This window comes from Berghia stephanieae, chromosome 12, assembly GCF_034508935.2.
Source record: "Berghia stephanieae isolate SIO BIC M18660-M18661 chromosome 12, UCSD_Bste_1.3, whole genome shotgun sequence".
In the NCBI taxonomy this organism is placed as follows: Eukaryota; Metazoa; Mollusca; class Gastropoda; order Nudibranchia; family Aeolidiidae; genus Berghia; species Berghia stephanieae.
In genome coordinates this window covers 29,551,047-29,569,886 of record NC_088371.1, presented here as the reverse complement: position 1 = coordinate 29,569,886, position 18,840 = coordinate 29,551,047, and the positions used below count along the sequence as shown (strand labels likewise).

Here is an 18,840-nt window from a genome sequence, read left to right as displayed (position 1 = left end):
AAACAAAAACAAAGACAAAAACCCTACGGTATAAAAGGTCTTGAGCGTAAATGCCATTTTGTTAGTTTAAAAAAAAATGTTCTCACATAATAGGTTATATTATGAAGTAAAGTGTTCTTTACAATGTGTTTTGTAAATGTATTGCCGATAAATTGTATCGATTTAACCACGATAGGCACAGTTTTTATATTAACAGCAAACTGGGCCAGCGTCATCATAGACCGTACTTTTATTTCAAACCCAATGGCTGAGAAAATAAAACGTTACAAATTGGGAGAGAAAAGTCATAGGGAAACAGATCAATCAATATTCAAAACCTTTTTCCAATATTATAAGTTTACTTTAAAATACGCCAAATTGGTAACTCACGTCTCAATTGATTTATAAGAATCCTCTGAACCGTTTAAAGACATATTAGTGATATGATAATATGTATAAAATATATAATAAACAATTACACTTTCTCGTCTATATTATTGCAATTCTCTTTGGTAGGCCTTCCAGCAAAACACATTTCTAAATTACAGCACATAGAATACATTGCAGCCCACAATATTGTCACTAGAACTGCTCTACAAACTAGGCAATCACACACGAATCTTCATTGGTTGGCTGTTGAAGCACTTATTGATTATAAAATAGCATGCAATTGCCATCAAATTGTCTCTAAAGAAATTAACGAAGCGCCATCCTACCTTAAAGATATTCTTAACATTTATTCACTTGGGCGCAATTCACGATCGTCTACGTCAATGTCTTAAAGAAACCCAAAGTGAGGCTAAAAAACATAATATGGTGAAAGATCTTTTAAATTTGCAGGGCCTCAAATTTGGAACTGCCTCCCCGAGGACATTCGATTTTTAGACTCAAAATATTCTTTTTAAAAGCATTTTTAAAACGTACCTTTTTAACAAACAGTATAAGATTTGATCATTAGAAATCAAGAAATGTGACATAATTTTATTTTTTATATTCCCTAGTCTATCTATATGTTTATTGGTTTTAAACAATCACAACTTATTAAACAATTTTAATGTATCTATTTATGTCCCTGTTACGTGTGACACTTTTTCATTGAATTTATATATATATATATATATATATATATATATATATATATATATATATATATAATATATATATATATATATTGCTAATATTTGTATGTGATATTTCATGTTTGTTTTTATTCTAAAGCGCATCGAGCCCCTCCAACAGGAATATGCGCAATATAAGCACAATTTATTATTATTATCATCATCATCATCATTGTTGTTGTTATTATTATTATCATTATCATTATTATTCTTATTGTTATTATTATTATTATTATTATTATTATTATTATTATTATTATTATTATTATTATTATTATTATTATTATTATTATAATAAAATTATTATTATTATTATTATTATCATTATTATTATTATGATTATCATTATTATTATTATGATTATGATTATATTAATCCATCTGTCATAGGCTCTGAATACTTACATTTGTTTTTCACCCCAAATGCAACGGAATATATATATATATATATATAATATATATATATATATATATATATATATATATATATATATATATTTGAGTGTTGGTGGGTCTCGTAGGTACAACATGCCAACTGACGACGTGGATGAAAGCCACAGAAACATATGTTTTGGCCACATATAAGTGAGTGATCCCATTTAAATTATATATATATATATATATATATATATATATATATATATATATATATATATATATATATATATGATCTTTTATTGTCAGAGTGATGGCATCTTTAATTCTTGTATAAAATATATGCTGGTCGTCAATAAATATCATCCATCTTGCTCTTTTATGTCCCGTAATCTGCCTATACACTCTCCTCCTAAAATAGTTATGCCACCATATGATTCAATCTTTAACCTATCCACTATTAGTCCTCCAAAGTCCTGGTTAAATATACACCTCCAAGGACTTTGGGACCGGAACAGTAGAAGGTGTCACGTTACGACTTTTCTTCTTTATTGCAACATAACATACAATACTCAGCCAGCTAGTTAGTCTAGTAGTCGGTAGTGTCAAAATTTTATGAGAAGTGAAGAAGATCGATTACGTCAAACTTGCCAAAAGTGTGTACACTTGATGAAATCTTTGGCAAATCAAGATCCCGAATAACAGAGGAGTGTCTTGTAAATAGAAGAAATATCCTCATGATAATATGGCTTCTTCTTCTAGGTTCCATGCCTGGTCCAGGCTTCAGATACTGCATGAATTATCTCTCTCCATTCCTTCCTGTCTCTTGCTTTTTCAAACAGCTCTTGGATTGTTAGGTTGGTGAAGCCCTTCAGTTGGTCTATGAGTGTTTTTCTTTGTCTCCCCCGGGCGCGTTTACCAGGTATTTTTCCACAACTTGCCAGGTATTCATTCTTATCTTTCCTTACTATGTGTCCGAAAAAGGATAGTTGTCGATCCGCTATTAAGGGCATTAGTTTCCTTTGTTGGTATGTTTGTTTTAGCACTTCTTCGTTCGTTTTGTGTGCAGTATACGATATTCTCTGCATCCTTCTCAAGCACCACATTTCAAAAGCTTCAATGTTCTTTTGTGTTTCTGCATTTGTAGTCCAGCTTTCGCATCCGTATAACAAGATTGGCCACACGTAGCACTTCAAGACTCGGAATCTAATCCCGAACGACATCTGTTTGTTTTTCAAAATGTTTCCCAGGTCCATGGAGGCCTGTTTGGCTTGAGTTATTCTTGCTCGTATGTCTCGGTTACATCTTCCATCTGTTGTCACTATTGAACCTAGGTATTTAAAGCTTTCTACGTTGGTAAGTTGCTCGCCGTGAATCGTTATATTGCAGGTGTTGTTGTTTTCGGGGTTTTTCTGTATTACCATGCATTCCGTTTTGGTGATATTCACTTCCATTCCCTTGGCTTCACTATCTACTACCACTCTGTCAACAATCTTTTGAAGTTGGATTTCTGATGTTGCAATGAGGACCGTATCGTCTGCGTATCTTATATTATTTATGTTGTGACCTCCTACTATTATTCCCTCCATATTAGTTATGCCCCTCATGATTGTTTCTTGGTATAGATTAAACAGATCTGGTGAGGCAACACACCCTTGCTTGACGGACTCCTTTCTTAATAGGAATGGAATTTCCTGTAGAGTTTCCGATTTTGATAGATGCCTGCTGGGTGTAGTATAATGTTTGCATGAGTCTGAGGTCTTTCTCATCAGCGCCAATGGAGTGCAGTTGTTTTAGTATTTCTTCGTGGCGTACTCTATCAAAAGCTTTTTTGTAGTCGACAAAACAGAGGTATAGTGGGGTCTGAACCTGTATAGCTCTTTCACTTAAAACACGGAGGAGGTATATTGCGTTCCTTGTCCCTCTGTCAGGTTGGAATCCATATTGTTCTTCTGCGATTTCGGGGTTAATCTTATTCCTTAGCCTGTTGATAATTATACGCAACAGTATTTTGTTGATGTGGCTTATTAAACTTATAGTTCTAAAATTTTCGCATCTGACTGCACCTGCTTTCTTTGGTATTGCTATGAAAATAGAGTTACAGAGATCTTCTGGAATTTTCCCAGTGTTGTATATATTGTTGAATAATATGTGAAGTTCATCAATTGCTAGATCTCCTAGGCTTTTTAATACCTCTACAGATATTTCATCAGGGCCTGTTGCTTTACCATCCCTCATTCGTTCCATGGCATGTTCAATTTCACTTTTGGTGATGTTTGGTCCGCTTAATGGTTCTTTGAATTTCAGTGGTGGTTCATTTCTATTTGGATCATTGTACAGTTCGCCTATGTATTCTACCCATCGGCTTTCTATATGTTGTTCTTCAAATAGCAGTTCCCCTTGTTTGTTTTGGATACAACTTCCTGCTGTTTTGCTTTTCCTTTTCCCTGATAGTTCTTTTATTCTTTGGTGAGCTTGTTGGGGGTTGGGTTTGTATTCTCTTTCGATTTCGCAGCATTTCCAGTCTAGATAGTTCTCGTGTGCCTCGATGCATTTGGATTTAATGTGGTTGTTCAATGTTTGGTATTCTGCAGACCCTCTGTTGCATTTTCGTCTTTCTTCAAATAGGTTTAGAATTTCATTTGTCATCCATTCCTTTTTGCTGTTTATTTGAGCTGTTGGTAAATGCTTTTCTGCAGTTGCTTTGACACACTTTTGGAATATATCAAATTGTTTTTCACATTTTTCGTTATCAGGTTCACTTTGGCTTTGTATCATGAGTGCATTTTCAAATTCTTCTCTCATTTTTGTTTGTATGCCATTGTCTTTGCATAACCTGTAATATGGCTATGGCTCAATTAACCCCTTGATTTTTGACCAATCAAAAAATGGAAATTGGATTCAATAGTCCGAAGGACTGTGTGGGAGGCTACGTCCAAGTGATATACCACAGAGAGAGAGAGAGAGAGAGAGAGAGAGAGAGAGAGAGAGAGAGAGAGAGAGAGAGAGTCTGATGTCACGCCGCCCGGCAACGGCGGCCATCTTGGTTCTAAACAAATAAATTCGGTATTTTTATTCTTCATGCTGGCTATTACTTTTCATATGTCTTGTGACCAGAATGTGTAAAAGTAAAAACATGGTTAAATTTTTAATGTTTTTTTTTTCTCATCTGGATACGCTTTTATGCTCGTCTGAGAAACATTTCATAAGGGCATCCGACATTGTTCCGATAGTTTAGAGCCATTTACTAAGTTACCATGCGTCATTACAAGGGAAGTGACATTACGACTGTTGAAGCGTATTGTGACACACCTTCATACGTACTCGGACAAACATAGTTGGCTGTTTATAAACTATGAAATCAACCTCTCTCTGATCATTGGTATTCTTTTTATACCGCCAGATGGGAGGCTAGTCATCACATGATTTTCTCGATTGTATAGATAGAATGCGTTTGGCCAAGGAGTTCACAACATTGCCATCCGGAAGTATAACGGACCAACACACAAACTCTGTGTAACCATGAACTTTTATAGTCTGGTTAATACAGTTTAGTGAGAACAACTCACAAATGCGGATGGCAAAAACAATAACAAAGGCCTGAGTGATGTCATCTGTATACTATCTATAAACGTTTGAATTACACATCATTCTCTGTGTTGGTTATATTGATCAAGTGTTAGAAAAGTGAGTATTTTACTATGGCACATACCATCAATAGTAAATCCTGCGTAGTTTGCTATGTCAGCCAATCACTACCATTGTTTACAATATGACGACTCTCCGAGAGGCGTGGTTATGTAATTTTTTATAGAGCAGTATAGATAGTGTGTGCTTAGCTAAGTGTAACCTTGAACGCTTAGAGTCTTGTTAATACAGTTTAGTGAACATTACTCATAAACGCGGATCGCAAAAGCAATAACAAAGACCCGTGTGACGTCAACTTCATTCTATCTATAGTCTGATTGATACAATTTACTGAGAACTAATAGGATTCAATAGTCATGACGTCACTTCCTTCCTAATGACGCATAGTAACTTAGCAACACTGGCTCTTATGAAATATTTCTCCGGCAAGCATAAAAGCGTATCCAGATGGAAAAAAAACATAAATTTGATCATGTTTTGACTTTTACACATTCTGGTCACAAGACATATGAAAAGTTCTAGCCAGCTTGAAGAATAAAAAGTAATGATTTTCTTTGTTTAGAACCAAGATGGCCGCCGTTGCCGGGCTGCGTGACATCAGACTACTGAATCCAATCAGGCTGTATAAAAAGAATGACAAAATGAGGAGTGACGTCACTCAGCTCTTGTTTTTAGCCAGCCATTTTTATGAGTACTTCTCACTAAATTATTTAATCAGACTGTAAACGTTCATGGTTACCACATAGTTATGTGTTGTTATGTTATGTCCGGCGTACGGACGTTGTAAGTATTTTACCAGAACGCATAGCATCAATAGATCCGAAAGCGAGTGTCCTACAACTAGACCAAAAATTCGCATAAAAAAAATAAAATAAATAATCAAGTCCAAATGACACTAAGCTGCAAGCTGCGGACTGTGCGGCTATGTGGTCTTGTTGTATGACGCTCGATTTCGGATCGGAAGGTCCTGGATTCGAGCCTCGAGCTCGGCGCATAGTTGAGTCCTTGGAAAGGCTCTTTACACACATTCTCTCATCGTACTCAGGTAAAATGAGTACCTGGCCGTAAACAGCGTTGTCTTTGTCCGAAAAAGTGTAATATCGCCTAACAGGCGTCATGTCCCGTCCAACATGTTAAATGTTGCTCTTGACAAGGGACTCCTTGTAAAGCGCTTTGAGCACATTTAGTGGATATTGTGCCATAAAAAGCTCAATTTTTAGACTGTCGATTGTAAATATTAATAATAAACAAAAATGAATATAAAAAATAGCTTGAGCTTTTCTATAGCACAATATTCACTAAACGTAATCAAAACGCTTTATAAAGGATCTCTGGCCAACAGCAACACGTAACATGTAGAACTGGACATGACGCCTGTTTGTCGAAATTACATTTTTTTTTTCGACATAATGTAAAAAATGGCAGTGATTTGTAAACAGAAAACTACACCTGTTTCACAATCGATGGTAAATGTCTGTACACACTGTTCTACCGTTTGATCAATTGACACCTAGAAAACCACACCTCTCGGACAGTTGTCATATTGTAAAAAATGGCAGTGATCGGTAAAGAGAGCGAACTACATACGTTTTACAATCGCTTTTAGGTAAATTACTCATTGTTCTACCTCTTGATTAATAGAATCAACACAGAAAACTATGTGTAAACTTAAACGAGAAAATCGTGTGATAAATAGGCATACATTTGGTATAAAAGAAACAACAAACAATAACAATGATCAGAGAGAGAGAGAGAGAGAGAGAGAGAGAGAGAGAGAGAGAGAGAGAGAGAGGGCGATTTCATTCACGTTGTTGTTTATAGACAAACAACTATGTTTGTCCTAGAGCGTGTGAAGGTGTATCACAAATTCTATGTTTTGATTTGTCAAAAATCTACTGGTTGATTGGAACTTGGAATGTTGCCAAAATAAGAAAAGAAAGTAAAAAAGGTAAAAAGAAAACAAAACAAAACAAAAGGAAAAAGAAATAATTATCATTATTTATCTTATATTGTGAGAAAATGTGAGTGAAGAGACTTCTCCAGGAACTCAACATTGCGCCATCCAGAGCGGGATTCTTAAGCTGAAGCTTTTATATATCACAATACACTAAATGTGCTCAAAGGGTTTTACAAAGGCCCCTGGCCAACAGCAACACGTGACATGTAGAATGAGACATGATGCCTGTTAGGCGGTATTACATTTTCTTTCGGGCAGAGACAACGCTGCTAACGGTAAGTAAAGAGCCTTCTCCAAGAACTCAACTATGCGCTCAAGGACTCAACTCAAACCCAGGACCTTCCGATCTGAAAGCGAGTGTCATACCACACGACCACATAGCCGCACTTAGACTCGAACAAGGGACTTATGGATCTACTTACCCTCAAAGATGCACGTAAACGAAACAAGTTCACTTCTGAAGCTGTGGAGACCTGATATAGTGAGGATTGCAAATATTTTGGCAACATTCTCGTTTATCCGATCCTTGCTATAACCGGTTTCCAAAGTAAAGAACGAAAGCGTCCCTTTTCTGCAATGTTCTGAATATAAAAGAGATATTCTGAAGGATATAAAATGACAAATTATGGCTCTTATATATACAAACTTATAAAAGCTTTTATTATCGTCTTCATCATTTGATTTACTCGAACTGTGCTAGGGCGAGGTGATTTGCTCAAGACCACCCAGCGCAGCGGATATTCCAACTCGATATCTTTTGGGTTAGAAGCAAAGACCGTAACACTGAGCCACGGTCGTCTAATACTAGTCATTATCTTATTCCATTAAAAATCTATCATTGTTATCCTCTACAGATATTCAACATCAACTCCTAGAACGACTTAGTTCTTGTTTTGAATCCCCAAACTTGACTTACTTGACTAAATCATCTGATTCAGGGCCGCAACAGCACTCTTCCATCTGACTCGGTTTTTGGAGGTCCTCCTTATCCGGCCCCAGGTTTGTTCGTCAGAAAAAATGCCTTGCCCCTCCCAGAATACGACGGATGACGGATGTAACATCCAGGAAACCATCATACAGCCTCTCGTCTCAGAACATACTCTATACTGGCTTCGTATGATTCTTTTGGGATGCATCTGTCAACCAATAGCTTTGTTTGGTGTCACCACCAACGTTATCAACTTTCTTGTTTATATCAAGCTGGGTGTAAAAGAACCAATGAACGTCAGCCTTATTGGTCTATCTATCTCAGACTTTATCAGCTGTTTTTCACAAGTATTTTTCAACCTTTTTCTTTTTCCTCCATTCATGGAATTAGATCTGCCGTTTAGACCAAAGGGAACACACTATCTTTTCACAGCCTGGCCACATATAGTATTTGTGAAAGTAACTACCTTCACTACTGCCTTTATCACCATAGAACGTTGCTTGTGTGTCACATATCCGTTAAAAGTAAAACAAATCATCACGACTAAACGAGTAACGTGCGTCATCGTGTTCTTTTTTGTCCTGAGCTGTGCCCTAGCCGTACCAGTTTACTACGTCAACTATTTCGACTGGGTATTCTCTCCTGAAAGAAACAGAACTCTTTACACGTTAATGTTCAGAGAAGAGAGAGCCGAAGTTGAAGGACCGTTATTTTTCGTGATTGGAATATTTTTTCCAACGTTTGCTTTTGTTGGAATGATAGTATCCACGTACATTTTGTTGTATAAATTGAAACAAAATGCAAAATGGAGACAGGGGGTGACGGGAAATTCATCGGCGGATGCCAAAACAGAAGTGTCGTCAAAAAATCAATTGTCGTCCCGAGATGCCAAGGTCACTAAAATGGTGACAATGATTTCCGCTCTATTCCTGATTTCCTTCACTCCCATCATGGTTTCAACATACGTTATGCTTTTCTCAGCTGAGCTCAAAGAAGGCGGTGCCAGAGAAAATTTGCTCCACTTAATTTTCTATTTTAATTATCTACTTGAAACGACGAATGCGTCTCTGAATATTTTTATTTATTATTTTATGAGTTCTAATTACAAGAAGATGTATATGTCGATTTTTAAAATGAAAACTAGCAAAAATTAACAGACCTTGAAAACTTTGATATAATGAGGATATTTTTTTCATTCTAGACATCAACATTTTACAAAAAATGCGGTTGCCAAGCCTGGAAAAAAATATTAACAAATTTTCAATACATTTTGCAACGACTTCTAAAATTTTAATTCGTTGTTTTCTCTTCTAACGGCGACATTTTTGAAAAAAATTCCAGTGTTCAAGTTTTCATAAATTTTCAACTTCGTCACTATGGAGATATTACTGGGTCATCCAAATTGGTCATTCCTCCCTATCCTGTGCTGCCATGCTCCCATGGCAGCTCTCCAGTCTTTGGTCGTCCTCGTTTTCGTCTTTTGTTATTCTCCTTCCATTAAAATGCTTTTTTTTTGGAGTAGCGGTCATCTTTCATGCGGAGGACATATCCTAGCCACCTACGGCTTTGTTGGATGGAGATGGTGACGTCCTGCATTTCAGTTCTTTTATGAATTTCATTATGTATTACGTGGTACTTAGACACGGAGACACGTTTTAGACATTTTTACAGATCATAGTGACGAAGGAAAATATAGATACTTGAAAGCAACACATTATTGAAATGTTCCTGCCACTGATAAAAATGAAAAGAACAACTAGTTTTTTTTTTCAAGTAACATGAGACAACTTGATAAAATAACTGTTCCATTGCTATCGTGTCCGTGTCGAATTACGAAATTTTGGGTCCAATTTCAGAACTTCATAATGAGCACGTCTAAGTCATTAAAAAGTATTGAAAATGAAAATTGATTACAGACTACATAATTTCGAGAATTTTGAAGTGTTATTAAATCACTGTGAGAGTAAATCGTTGATTTTTAAAGTTATCAATAGCGACTACAATAATTATCTCCTAAAATTACAGATTTAATAATTTTCAAGTACGCGGATTTAGTCTAACAATACCTTTGAAGGATTTTGTGGATTCTGCGCACTTTATGAATTGATTATTTCATAGGAATACAGTACATTACATTGCGTTTCTTTTCTCTGGAGCTGTATCTGTATCTGTATGGTAGGCGCTGAAGAAACCAATGGTCTGGTTATATTTCAGCGGCGTCCTCAATGGGCGCGGGCCCATGTCAGTCGCGTCTTGGAATCGTTTAGGTGTGGTGCCATGATGACCAGTTCATCCAGCCCATTCCACTCCGAGATAGTTCTAATGAAGAAAGAATTTATTTAGTTTCGTGGGATTTTGAAGCAGTTCGAATTGTTTGTGGCGTATCTCTCAATGGAGTTTTCGGTTATGTGGTTGGCAAAAGTGAGTGCTCGGATTTTTATTTTGTTTGGTCGTGACGTGAAAAAGGAGTCCGCCTTTATTTGATGGTATTTGGTTTGTTATAATCTTAAACATGAATGACAGACGGGTTTCTTTTCTTCTTTGTTGGAGGCTGATGAGGCTTCTTTCTTCTAACATTTTGTCACGCATCCTGGGGTTCTGCTCTTATAGTTCCCAGTTATGAACAGGGCATCTTGTCTCTGGACTCTCTCAAGTTTTTGAATATTCTCTTTCAGGTAGTGGTCCCAAGCAACTGCTCCGTATTCCAAATGTGATCTCACAAGTGCGAGGTAGGTGTTTTGTTGCATGACGTTGGGGCGTGGCAAATATTTCGGCGGAGAAAGGTGGAGCTTGCCTTTTGGGTTATTTTGTTAATGTGTTTACCCCATTTGAATTTCTTTGAGAAGGTGATGCCAAGGTATGGGTTATCATCAACTTGTTTCAGGATGGTGTTGTTTAACTTGTAGGTCTCATTGTACTTTTTAGATGTGCTGAGGATGTAGCATTTGTTTGCGTTAAATTTCATTCCCCAATCATTAGCCCACTGTTCGAGACTATTCAAATCCTCTTGTAGCAATTTTTGATCGTTTGCAGATTTTATTTGTCGGTATATTAGACAGTCATCGGCCAATAACATAATCTGAGATTTTACTCGTAGAGGTAGGTCATTGATGAAACAAAGAAATAGTATGGGTCCTAGCACCGTTCCCTGTGGTACTCCTGATATGACTGGACATTCATCCGATGACGTGCCGTCTAGGACTACTTTCATGGTACGTTTTGTGAGGAAATTACAAAGCCATGTGTGTAGAGAGCCACGAATTCCGTAATTTTCTAATTTCTGCAGGAGTTTTTGGTGTGGCACAGTATCAAATGGCCTTGAATTTTAACGCTTACCCAAATTATTTCACAGTCAGTTATGAACTTTGTTAGCTCACAACCTGTGAGCTTTCTATCAACGAGTGTGAATATCCCGCCTCCCTGCCACCTGGTCTCTTCGTCTTCATTTTCATTTCCTTCATCTTCTTCTTCCTCTCTAGGTAATTTTCTATCATTTCGAAATACCTCGTATTCTTTTTGAAAAAAATCGCAGGACTTAATATTGTCATTTAGTTATGACTCTTGTCCACGGATAATGTCTGGTTTGTGTTGGCCAATGAATGCACAGAATTCAGCTCTTTTTTGTACAATACTACGACAGTTCACTGTTAGGATTTTTAGATTTTTTATTCTTGATGTGTCAGTGAATTCACAAAAGGAAGCCTGTTTGTTACTATTCTTTGAACGGGCGTTCGTTGTTGGTTGCAGATGGTGTATTTGTATTAGTTCATCTGTTGGGTTAGGCATGCTACCGAGTTTGCTTTTAACTTTTTGACCACCTCGCTTTCCTTTCTTCCTTTTTGTTCTCTTAAAGATCTTAAAACGTTTGAGTAGGTCAATCACACCTCTAGGCAGTTGGATTTGAGGCGTTCTAGGAAAATTGCCCGCTGTTCGCTGAATGTACTTTAAAACAATATTATGGGAAATATAATGTTAGTATTTATAAATGTACGAAAACCCTATCCGTCACTTTCAATAAAACAAATCAAATAATTTCTAGTCTTATGTTTTATGTATAGTCGTATGATCTGCTGACTCTTTGTAAGAAAATTATCAAACAAATTTAACAGTAAAGCTTTCTGTATCAGTGCCCCTCGGTTATGGATAAGCATAAGTTTTAAAACTAGATCTAGCCCTTCATTTAAAATTTTTAAAAAGAATCTGAAAACAGAACTTTTTTCCCGTTGTGTAATTTAATTTGTGCATTGATTAACTATAAAATGTAACTTAACTGTTTATTTAGTGGAAGTGTGCGCTTTATAAATGCTTCATTATTATTATTTTAAAATTGATCGACACTAATTCGACAAAAATGTACTAAATTCACTTGTGATGAGCCGGCTTGATTCCTGAAATGCTCTTAGGAGTCCAAGTTGTATTACTGATAGAATGCCGAAAGTCCAAAATAGGGCGGTTAGAATTCTGACGCTATCTAAGCCTACGGTGCACAGCAGGCCCATTCTTTGGTCTGTTAATTGGCTTCCTGTCGTCTTGCATCTTGGCGAGTGTGACAGCAGCAACTCCTTGTTCTACCAGCTGGGACAACGTTGCCATCTTTGTTGATGGTCGGATCTCAGATGTAATTTTTACAAACTTTTGCCAAACTGTTTTAATTTTGAAAGCTCATCGGGCATACTGATGCTGGTGGCTTGTTGATGACCTGGTGTATTTTCGAGTACAAGACACATTTTGGATTTGATGTGTCTTGCAGACCTCTAGGACAAAATTGTTGAATCGAAGGGCTGTCATGCATTGTTTTTTTTAAATTGAGAGCAATGGTTAGTGTGTGTTACAATGCTCAAAAACTTTTGATATTTGGCGACTATACTGTTAGTTTTTATCACTCTAACAAATAGTAGCCCAATATCAAAAGTACTTTTTGCTACATGCGGACTTGGAACCATTTATTTTCCTAGAATGCTTGACATATCGTCTGATACAGTTTCTTAAAGTGATAAAAACTATATCTATAGTCTATAGCCGGTAGAAATGTGAAATAGCCGCTCAAATAGATAGATATGATTGAGGGGAGTTAGCTGGAACCACGTAGAGTGCTCGACAGTTTCTTGGAGCCCAAACCCCTCTAAACGACCTCCCTGATGACTCCAGGAATTCTGGACGAAACATAGTTTTGGAGAATGTGTACAAATCGAGGTAAGAATAAATAAAAAGATAGATGGATAGATAGATAGATAATAATAATAATAATAATAATAATAATAATAATAATAATAATAATAATAATAATAATAATAATAATAATATAATAATACTTTTTGCATCCCAAAAAGGAAATTTTTTGTACAGACGTGTTATAATTTACACATAAGATAAAATACAATGGAAATAGGATGTATATATATAAAAAGGAGCAGCTCTATAACCAGAGCTGCGCTTTATAATATGAATTATTTCAACACTGTAAAATAGTTAAAACTATCACTATAAATTGAAAATTGAAAAGATTGCAAAACAAATAAATTAATAAATTAATATTTATATTTTTAAAAAGTAAAAATGAGAAATAATTATATAAAATGATTATTGCTTGTTGTTATAAAGCCTAATACTGGACGGCAGAAAAGATTTTCGGTTTCTCTCTGTTTTCGTTGAAATAGAGAAAGGGCGACCACTTCTTTCTGACATAATAATTGATGGTCTTAGTGGATGATACTGGTCATTTAATATTTTAGTTATTTTATTTATACAAAATTTCTCGTATAAAAGATCTACATCGTCAACATCGTTTATATAGCGTTTAATGGATTTTTTAATATTTGAATTTATTTTGTTCCTTTCCACTGCTAAGCAATTGCCTCCCCAAGCTGTTATACAAAATGACAAAACACTTTCGATTACTGCTCTATAAAATAATGTGCAGAGGGTTTTATCTATTCTAAACTGAGAGAGTTTCGATAAAAAATATGTACGTCTGCACATCTTATGCCTAATTATTTTCAAGTGTTCATCCCACTTGAGCCTGTCATCAATCGTTACACCAAGGTATTTGTAGTGAGGAACTCGCTGGACGAATTGGTCCTTTAATTTTAACGGTTCTATCGGTTCCTTCACTCTCCTAAAGTCAATCACTAGCTCCTTTGTCTTGCTTATGTTAAGCTCTAGGTGGTGGGCATCACACCAAGACACAAATCTATCAATTTCTTGCCTATAAGCCACTTCGTTGCCATTTGTTATGAGGCCTTGAAGAGCGGTGTCATCTGCAAACTTTATTAAAGGTACACTCAGGTTTTGACTTCTACAGTCATTCGTGTATATTGTGAATAATACAGGAGACAATACACAACCTTGAGGAGCGCCAGTATTTGTAGTTATACAGGAAGATTTGTTTTGCCCTAATTGAACATATTGTGCTCTCTCCGTAAGAAATTCGAGCACCCAAGCAATGATATACTTGTTTAAATTCAGACTAGTCAATTTTTGAACAACCAACTGAGGTTGCATTGTATTGAACGCTGGAGAAAAATCTGCAAAAAGCAATCTGCAATAGCTCCTAGCGTGATCTAGATGCCTGTAGATGTTGTTTGTAAACAGCAAAATGGCATCCTCTACGCCACGTCCTGGTTTGTAAGCAAATTGATGACTATCACTCAATGGCATAAACTGATTCCTAATTTTAACAAGAACAAGTTTTTCTAAAGATTTCATGACTATTGAAGTCAGTGCAACAGGTCTGAGATCGTTCATAGTTTCAAGTTTTTCTTTTTTTGGAACAGGAATAATTTTCGAAGTTTTCCAAATTTCAGGGATTGAAACGCATTGGAGGGACCAGTTAAAAATTGTGTATAAATGGGGGAAAGCTGGTGGGCACATTCTTTTAATAGTTTTCCTTTCAATCCATCCGGCCCAGCAGCCTTCCTCTCGTTTAGTTTCGAAAATACGAATCTCGTTTCCTCTTCACTGACCTCAACAGCCATTTCATCTTCCAAAGCCCTGTCTAATTTCTGTTTTTCATTTTCAATATCAAATTTGTTTGCTGTGTCGAAACGTGAATAAAATTTATTTAAAGTTTCAATGTCGATATCTTCTGATATAATCGTGGGCTTTGGATTATAGTTCACAGCAGTTTTAAGCCCCCGCCACGTGTCCCGTATATCCCCAGAAGAAAAGCATTTTTCAATTTTATTTTTGTACTTGTCTCTACAACTAGATAATACCCTCTTTATCTCTTTTTGTTTTGTTTTCAGATCTTTTTTGTTTCCACTAGTATAGAGAGTTTTCTTTTGGTTCAATAAAAATTTTAGATCTTTTGTTATCCAAGGCTTGTTGTTAGGATAATATTTTATTTCTTTTTTACAAGACACTAGCTGTTCACAGAATTTTAAATACTCACTCACACAGTCATTCAGCTCATCCACACTATCACATGATTCGATAAAAACATTCCAGTCAGTGCATTCAAAACAACCACGCAAATCTTCACACACACTTCCGTTCCAGATCTGTACACTTTTCTTTACTGGTTTTTCACGTTTAAAAACAGGGCGGTAGGTGGGGAGTAGCAAGAGCATGCAGTGGTCAGATAAACCTAATGGGGCACGGGGTAAACATTTATAACTATTTTTAATATTACACAGGAATAAATCTAATGTTTTTTTGTCCCTTGTCTCGCAGTCCACGTATTGATGAAGTCCCGGGAGAGTAAAATCGTTACATTGGTTAAAATCGCCAGTGACCATCAATACGGCATCGGGTGACTTAATTTGAATGTCCTGTATTTCTTTCCTCAAAATATTTTTCGCTGTGGTGTTGTCTGATGATGGTGGAATGTAGACGTTGATGATGATGACATGAGTATATTCCCGGGTAGGTAATATGGTCGTGACGAAACAGTAATAAATTCAATATAATCGTCACAATACATTTTCTTTATCTGACAGTTATTGGGGTGGCACCATTTGTTGTTAATATATGTGCACACCCCACCCCCAGTTCGTTTATTTACATTAGTCCGATCTCCTCGAAATAGTGAATATTGTTCAATATTAAAACATGATGATGGTATGTGAGGAGACAGCCAAGTCTCTGTTAACGCTATTATGGAGGCTTGACGATAGTCACTATTAAAACGACACAGTGAAAACAGTTCATCAATTTTATTTTTCAGTGATCTTACATTACCTGTCACTACACAGGGTAAAAATGGACGAAAAGGCCGTCGGTTAAATTTTGTTTTTATTCCTCCCTTTCTCCCCCTCTTTCTTACTTTAATAAACGATGTGTCAGTAGTGGGTGGTGGGGGTGACACGGTTGGAGGGATCGGAGAGTCTCTGGAGTATAAGTTATCGATAGGCTTATTTTGGCAGTAAAATCACAGGCTAAAACACCATTTATGCTTATAAATATACTAATAAATATAAAAATCAGGAACAATATATACTTCACATCCATTTTGAATAAAAATTAGGCTTAAATTCCGACGATTGAATGATAAATGAATAAAAATATGTGTAGAAAATAGGTAAATATTCACAACACGTCTGTTGTCGCCGGAAGCCAGCGCCAATGATAGATAGATAGATAGATAGATAGATAGATAGATAGATAGATAGATAGATAGATAGATAGATAGATAGATAGATAGATGATAGATAGATAGATAGATAGACAGATGATAGCCTTCTTTACAGGACAATATATAGTTTCGCAGATGCACATGAACTCCATAAAGCTCTCGATTCCCTCCAGACGTGGCCAGATACATGGCACGTGAAATTCCATACATCACAATGCTATATCATGACAATATCAAACAGGAAAGAGCCTAATACGCACAATTACACAATGCATGATTATAAAATACCCCGGAGTTCATCTCAATAAGTAATTAAAGTGGCAAACCCATATAGAACATGTCACAGGTCAGGCAAGTAGGATGTTGAGGTTTCTCAAAAGAAACATAAACCAATGCCCAGGAAAGATTAAAGCCCAGGGCTATACATCGCTTATCAACCCCAATACTAGAATATGCCAGCGTTGTGTGGGACCCCTACACGAAAAAAGACATAGACAGACCTGAAAAATTACAAAGAGCAGCTGCAAAATTCGCAACCGGATGTAAATCCAGAGACTCGGGTTGTGTCACGTCCTCCCTCCAGTCACTTGAATGAAAACCATTGAAAAACCGGCGCCAAGAATCCCTTACACAAAACCAAACGCACCATCATCATCTCAATCTATATAAAAAGCAAGTCAGATAGATACGCTGCACGTAGACACAATGCATCACAATACATACAACCATTTACTAGAATGCTATCCAAGTCTTATAGTTTTCAAGATATTTAACATGTTTACCATTTTTATACCACCCACACATAATACCGTTTAGAGTCGGCGAGGAACAAATATTTTACTTACTTACATAGACCCTACACACAGGATGGTCCACAGAATCACACCCTACTTCTCCGGCTTTGTGCAATCTTCTTGTCTTCTCTCCATGTTAGAAAAAAAAACTAGTCCTTTAGAACCATTAGGCCCGTAGAGCCGGAGTTTATACCGGTTATTATACCATGAAACTGACAATAACAATTGCTTGCTACCCTTTGGATAGGACGCTAGTCTATCGCAAAGTACTTTCCGCCAGATCTAACAGACTCCGCTGCCCAATCACTGCTGGGTGGACTGGGGGTTCGGAAAAAAACCCAACTTCGACTGTACCTGGGATAGATCTTGATTCCTTTGCATTTGAAGCAAAAGCTCTACCAACTGGGCTATTGGGACCCCGCTCTCTCTCTCCCCCCCCCCAATCTCCAAGTTAAGCTTTCAGTTTATAGATCCTGCATCAATGCCCTTGTCTAGCTGTACAAGAATGGGAAAGCGAGTGGAAAATGGAGTTCCATCCCCAAAAAATGTCAAGCCACCCGAATAGCCAATAAAAGGGGGATAATTGACAATGGCTACACAATCCACAATGAAAAAATGAAAAATGAAAAATGAAACAAAGGCGGATTATCAGGGCATAGCAATCGACGACAAATTAAGATGGAACTCACATATTGAAAAGATGATAATATGCAACAAAGCCAATAACACCCTGTCCCTACGTGGGACCTACCACCATGCCCACACAAGAGTGAAAGAAAAGTGCTACAAAATATTTGTGTTTTAGAATACAACAGCAGCATTTGGGACCCGGAATGTCAATCTTCATCACATGAAGCTGTGCAACTATTGTTGGATTGGATTGGAGTGGATTGGATAAACTAGACCTCCCTCTCTTCCTTCGTTCATTGCTTGTTCCATGTAAGCGTCTGCCTAGTAATATTTGATCACTTTGAAGTAAACAACAACAGATGGTGAGTTTAGAATTGATACCAATTTATTGAATAATAGAATAAAAAGTGATTTATAATATATATATATATATATATATATATATATATATATATATATATATGTATATATATATATATATATATATATATATATATATATATATATATATATATATATATTTACAGTTGTTGTTTTTAGCTCGAAGGGTATATATATATATATATATATATATATATATATATATATATATATATATTATCGTATCTCTTAATGGTGACAGTGATAAACATTGAAATATGATGATGGTGATGATGATGATGATGATGATGATGATGATGATGATGATGATGATGATGACGATGATAAGGACGACGACGATGATGATGGCAATAATTTAATAATAATAATAATAATAATAATAATAATAATAATAATAATGATGATGATGATGATAATAATAATAATAATAATAATAATAATAATAATAATAATAATAAT

At 36.1% G+C, this 18,840-nt stretch overlaps 2 protein-coding genes across 8 annotated transcripts in view; one reads left to right on the top strand and one right to left on the bottom strand.

The window, feature by feature from the left end:
* Positions 1 to 374: 374 nt before the first annotated feature.
* LOC144958381 (uncharacterized) lies at positions 375 to 12,036 on the top strand. Of its 7 annotated transcripts, none has more exons than XM_078890363.1 (3): positions 408 to 432; positions 1,600 to 1,681; positions 7,931 to 12,036. In XM_078890363.1, the coding sequence occupies exon 3, from the start codon at positions 8,094 to 8,096 to the stop codon at positions 9,156 to 9,158; it is 1,065 nt and encodes a 354-aa protein (XP_078746489.1). In that variant the 5' UTR covers positions 408 to 432; positions 1,600 to 1,681; positions 7,931 to 8,093; the 3' UTR covers positions 9,159 to 12,036. The 7 variants fall into 7 exon arrangements, with proteins under 7 accessions (XP_078746485.1, XP_078746489.1, XP_078746490.1 ...); XM_078890360.1 differs by lacking the exon at positions 408 to 432 and adding an exon at positions 503 to 607 and having other exon boundaries at positions 1,618 to 1,681; XM_078890362.1 differs by lacking the exon at positions 408 to 432 and adding an exon at positions 503 to 607.
* A 593-nt stretch (positions 12,037 to 12,629) lies between these two features.
* The window catches only part of LOC144957628 (uncharacterized), a 15,221-nt gene continuing 9,010 nt past the window's right edge, over positions 12,630 to 18,840 (bottom strand). Inside the window, exons 3-5 of the mRNA XM_078888971.1 lie at positions 18,122 to 18,338; positions 16,903 to 17,050; positions 12,630 to 12,703 (exon numbers count right to left, since the gene is read on the bottom strand). Coding sequence (XP_078745097.1) covers positions 12,630 to 12,703; positions 16,903 to 17,050; positions 18,122 to 18,338 — 439 coding nt within the window. The remainder of the gene's footprint in view (positions 12,704 to 16,902; positions 17,051 to 18,121; positions 18,339 to 18,840) is intronic.

Bases quoted from the DNA above. Each gene is read 5' to 3' on its own strand.
- LOC144958381 (XM_078890359.1), top strand. From the start codon at position 8,094: ATGCCTTGCCCCTCCCAGAATACGACGGATGACGGATGTAACATCCAG.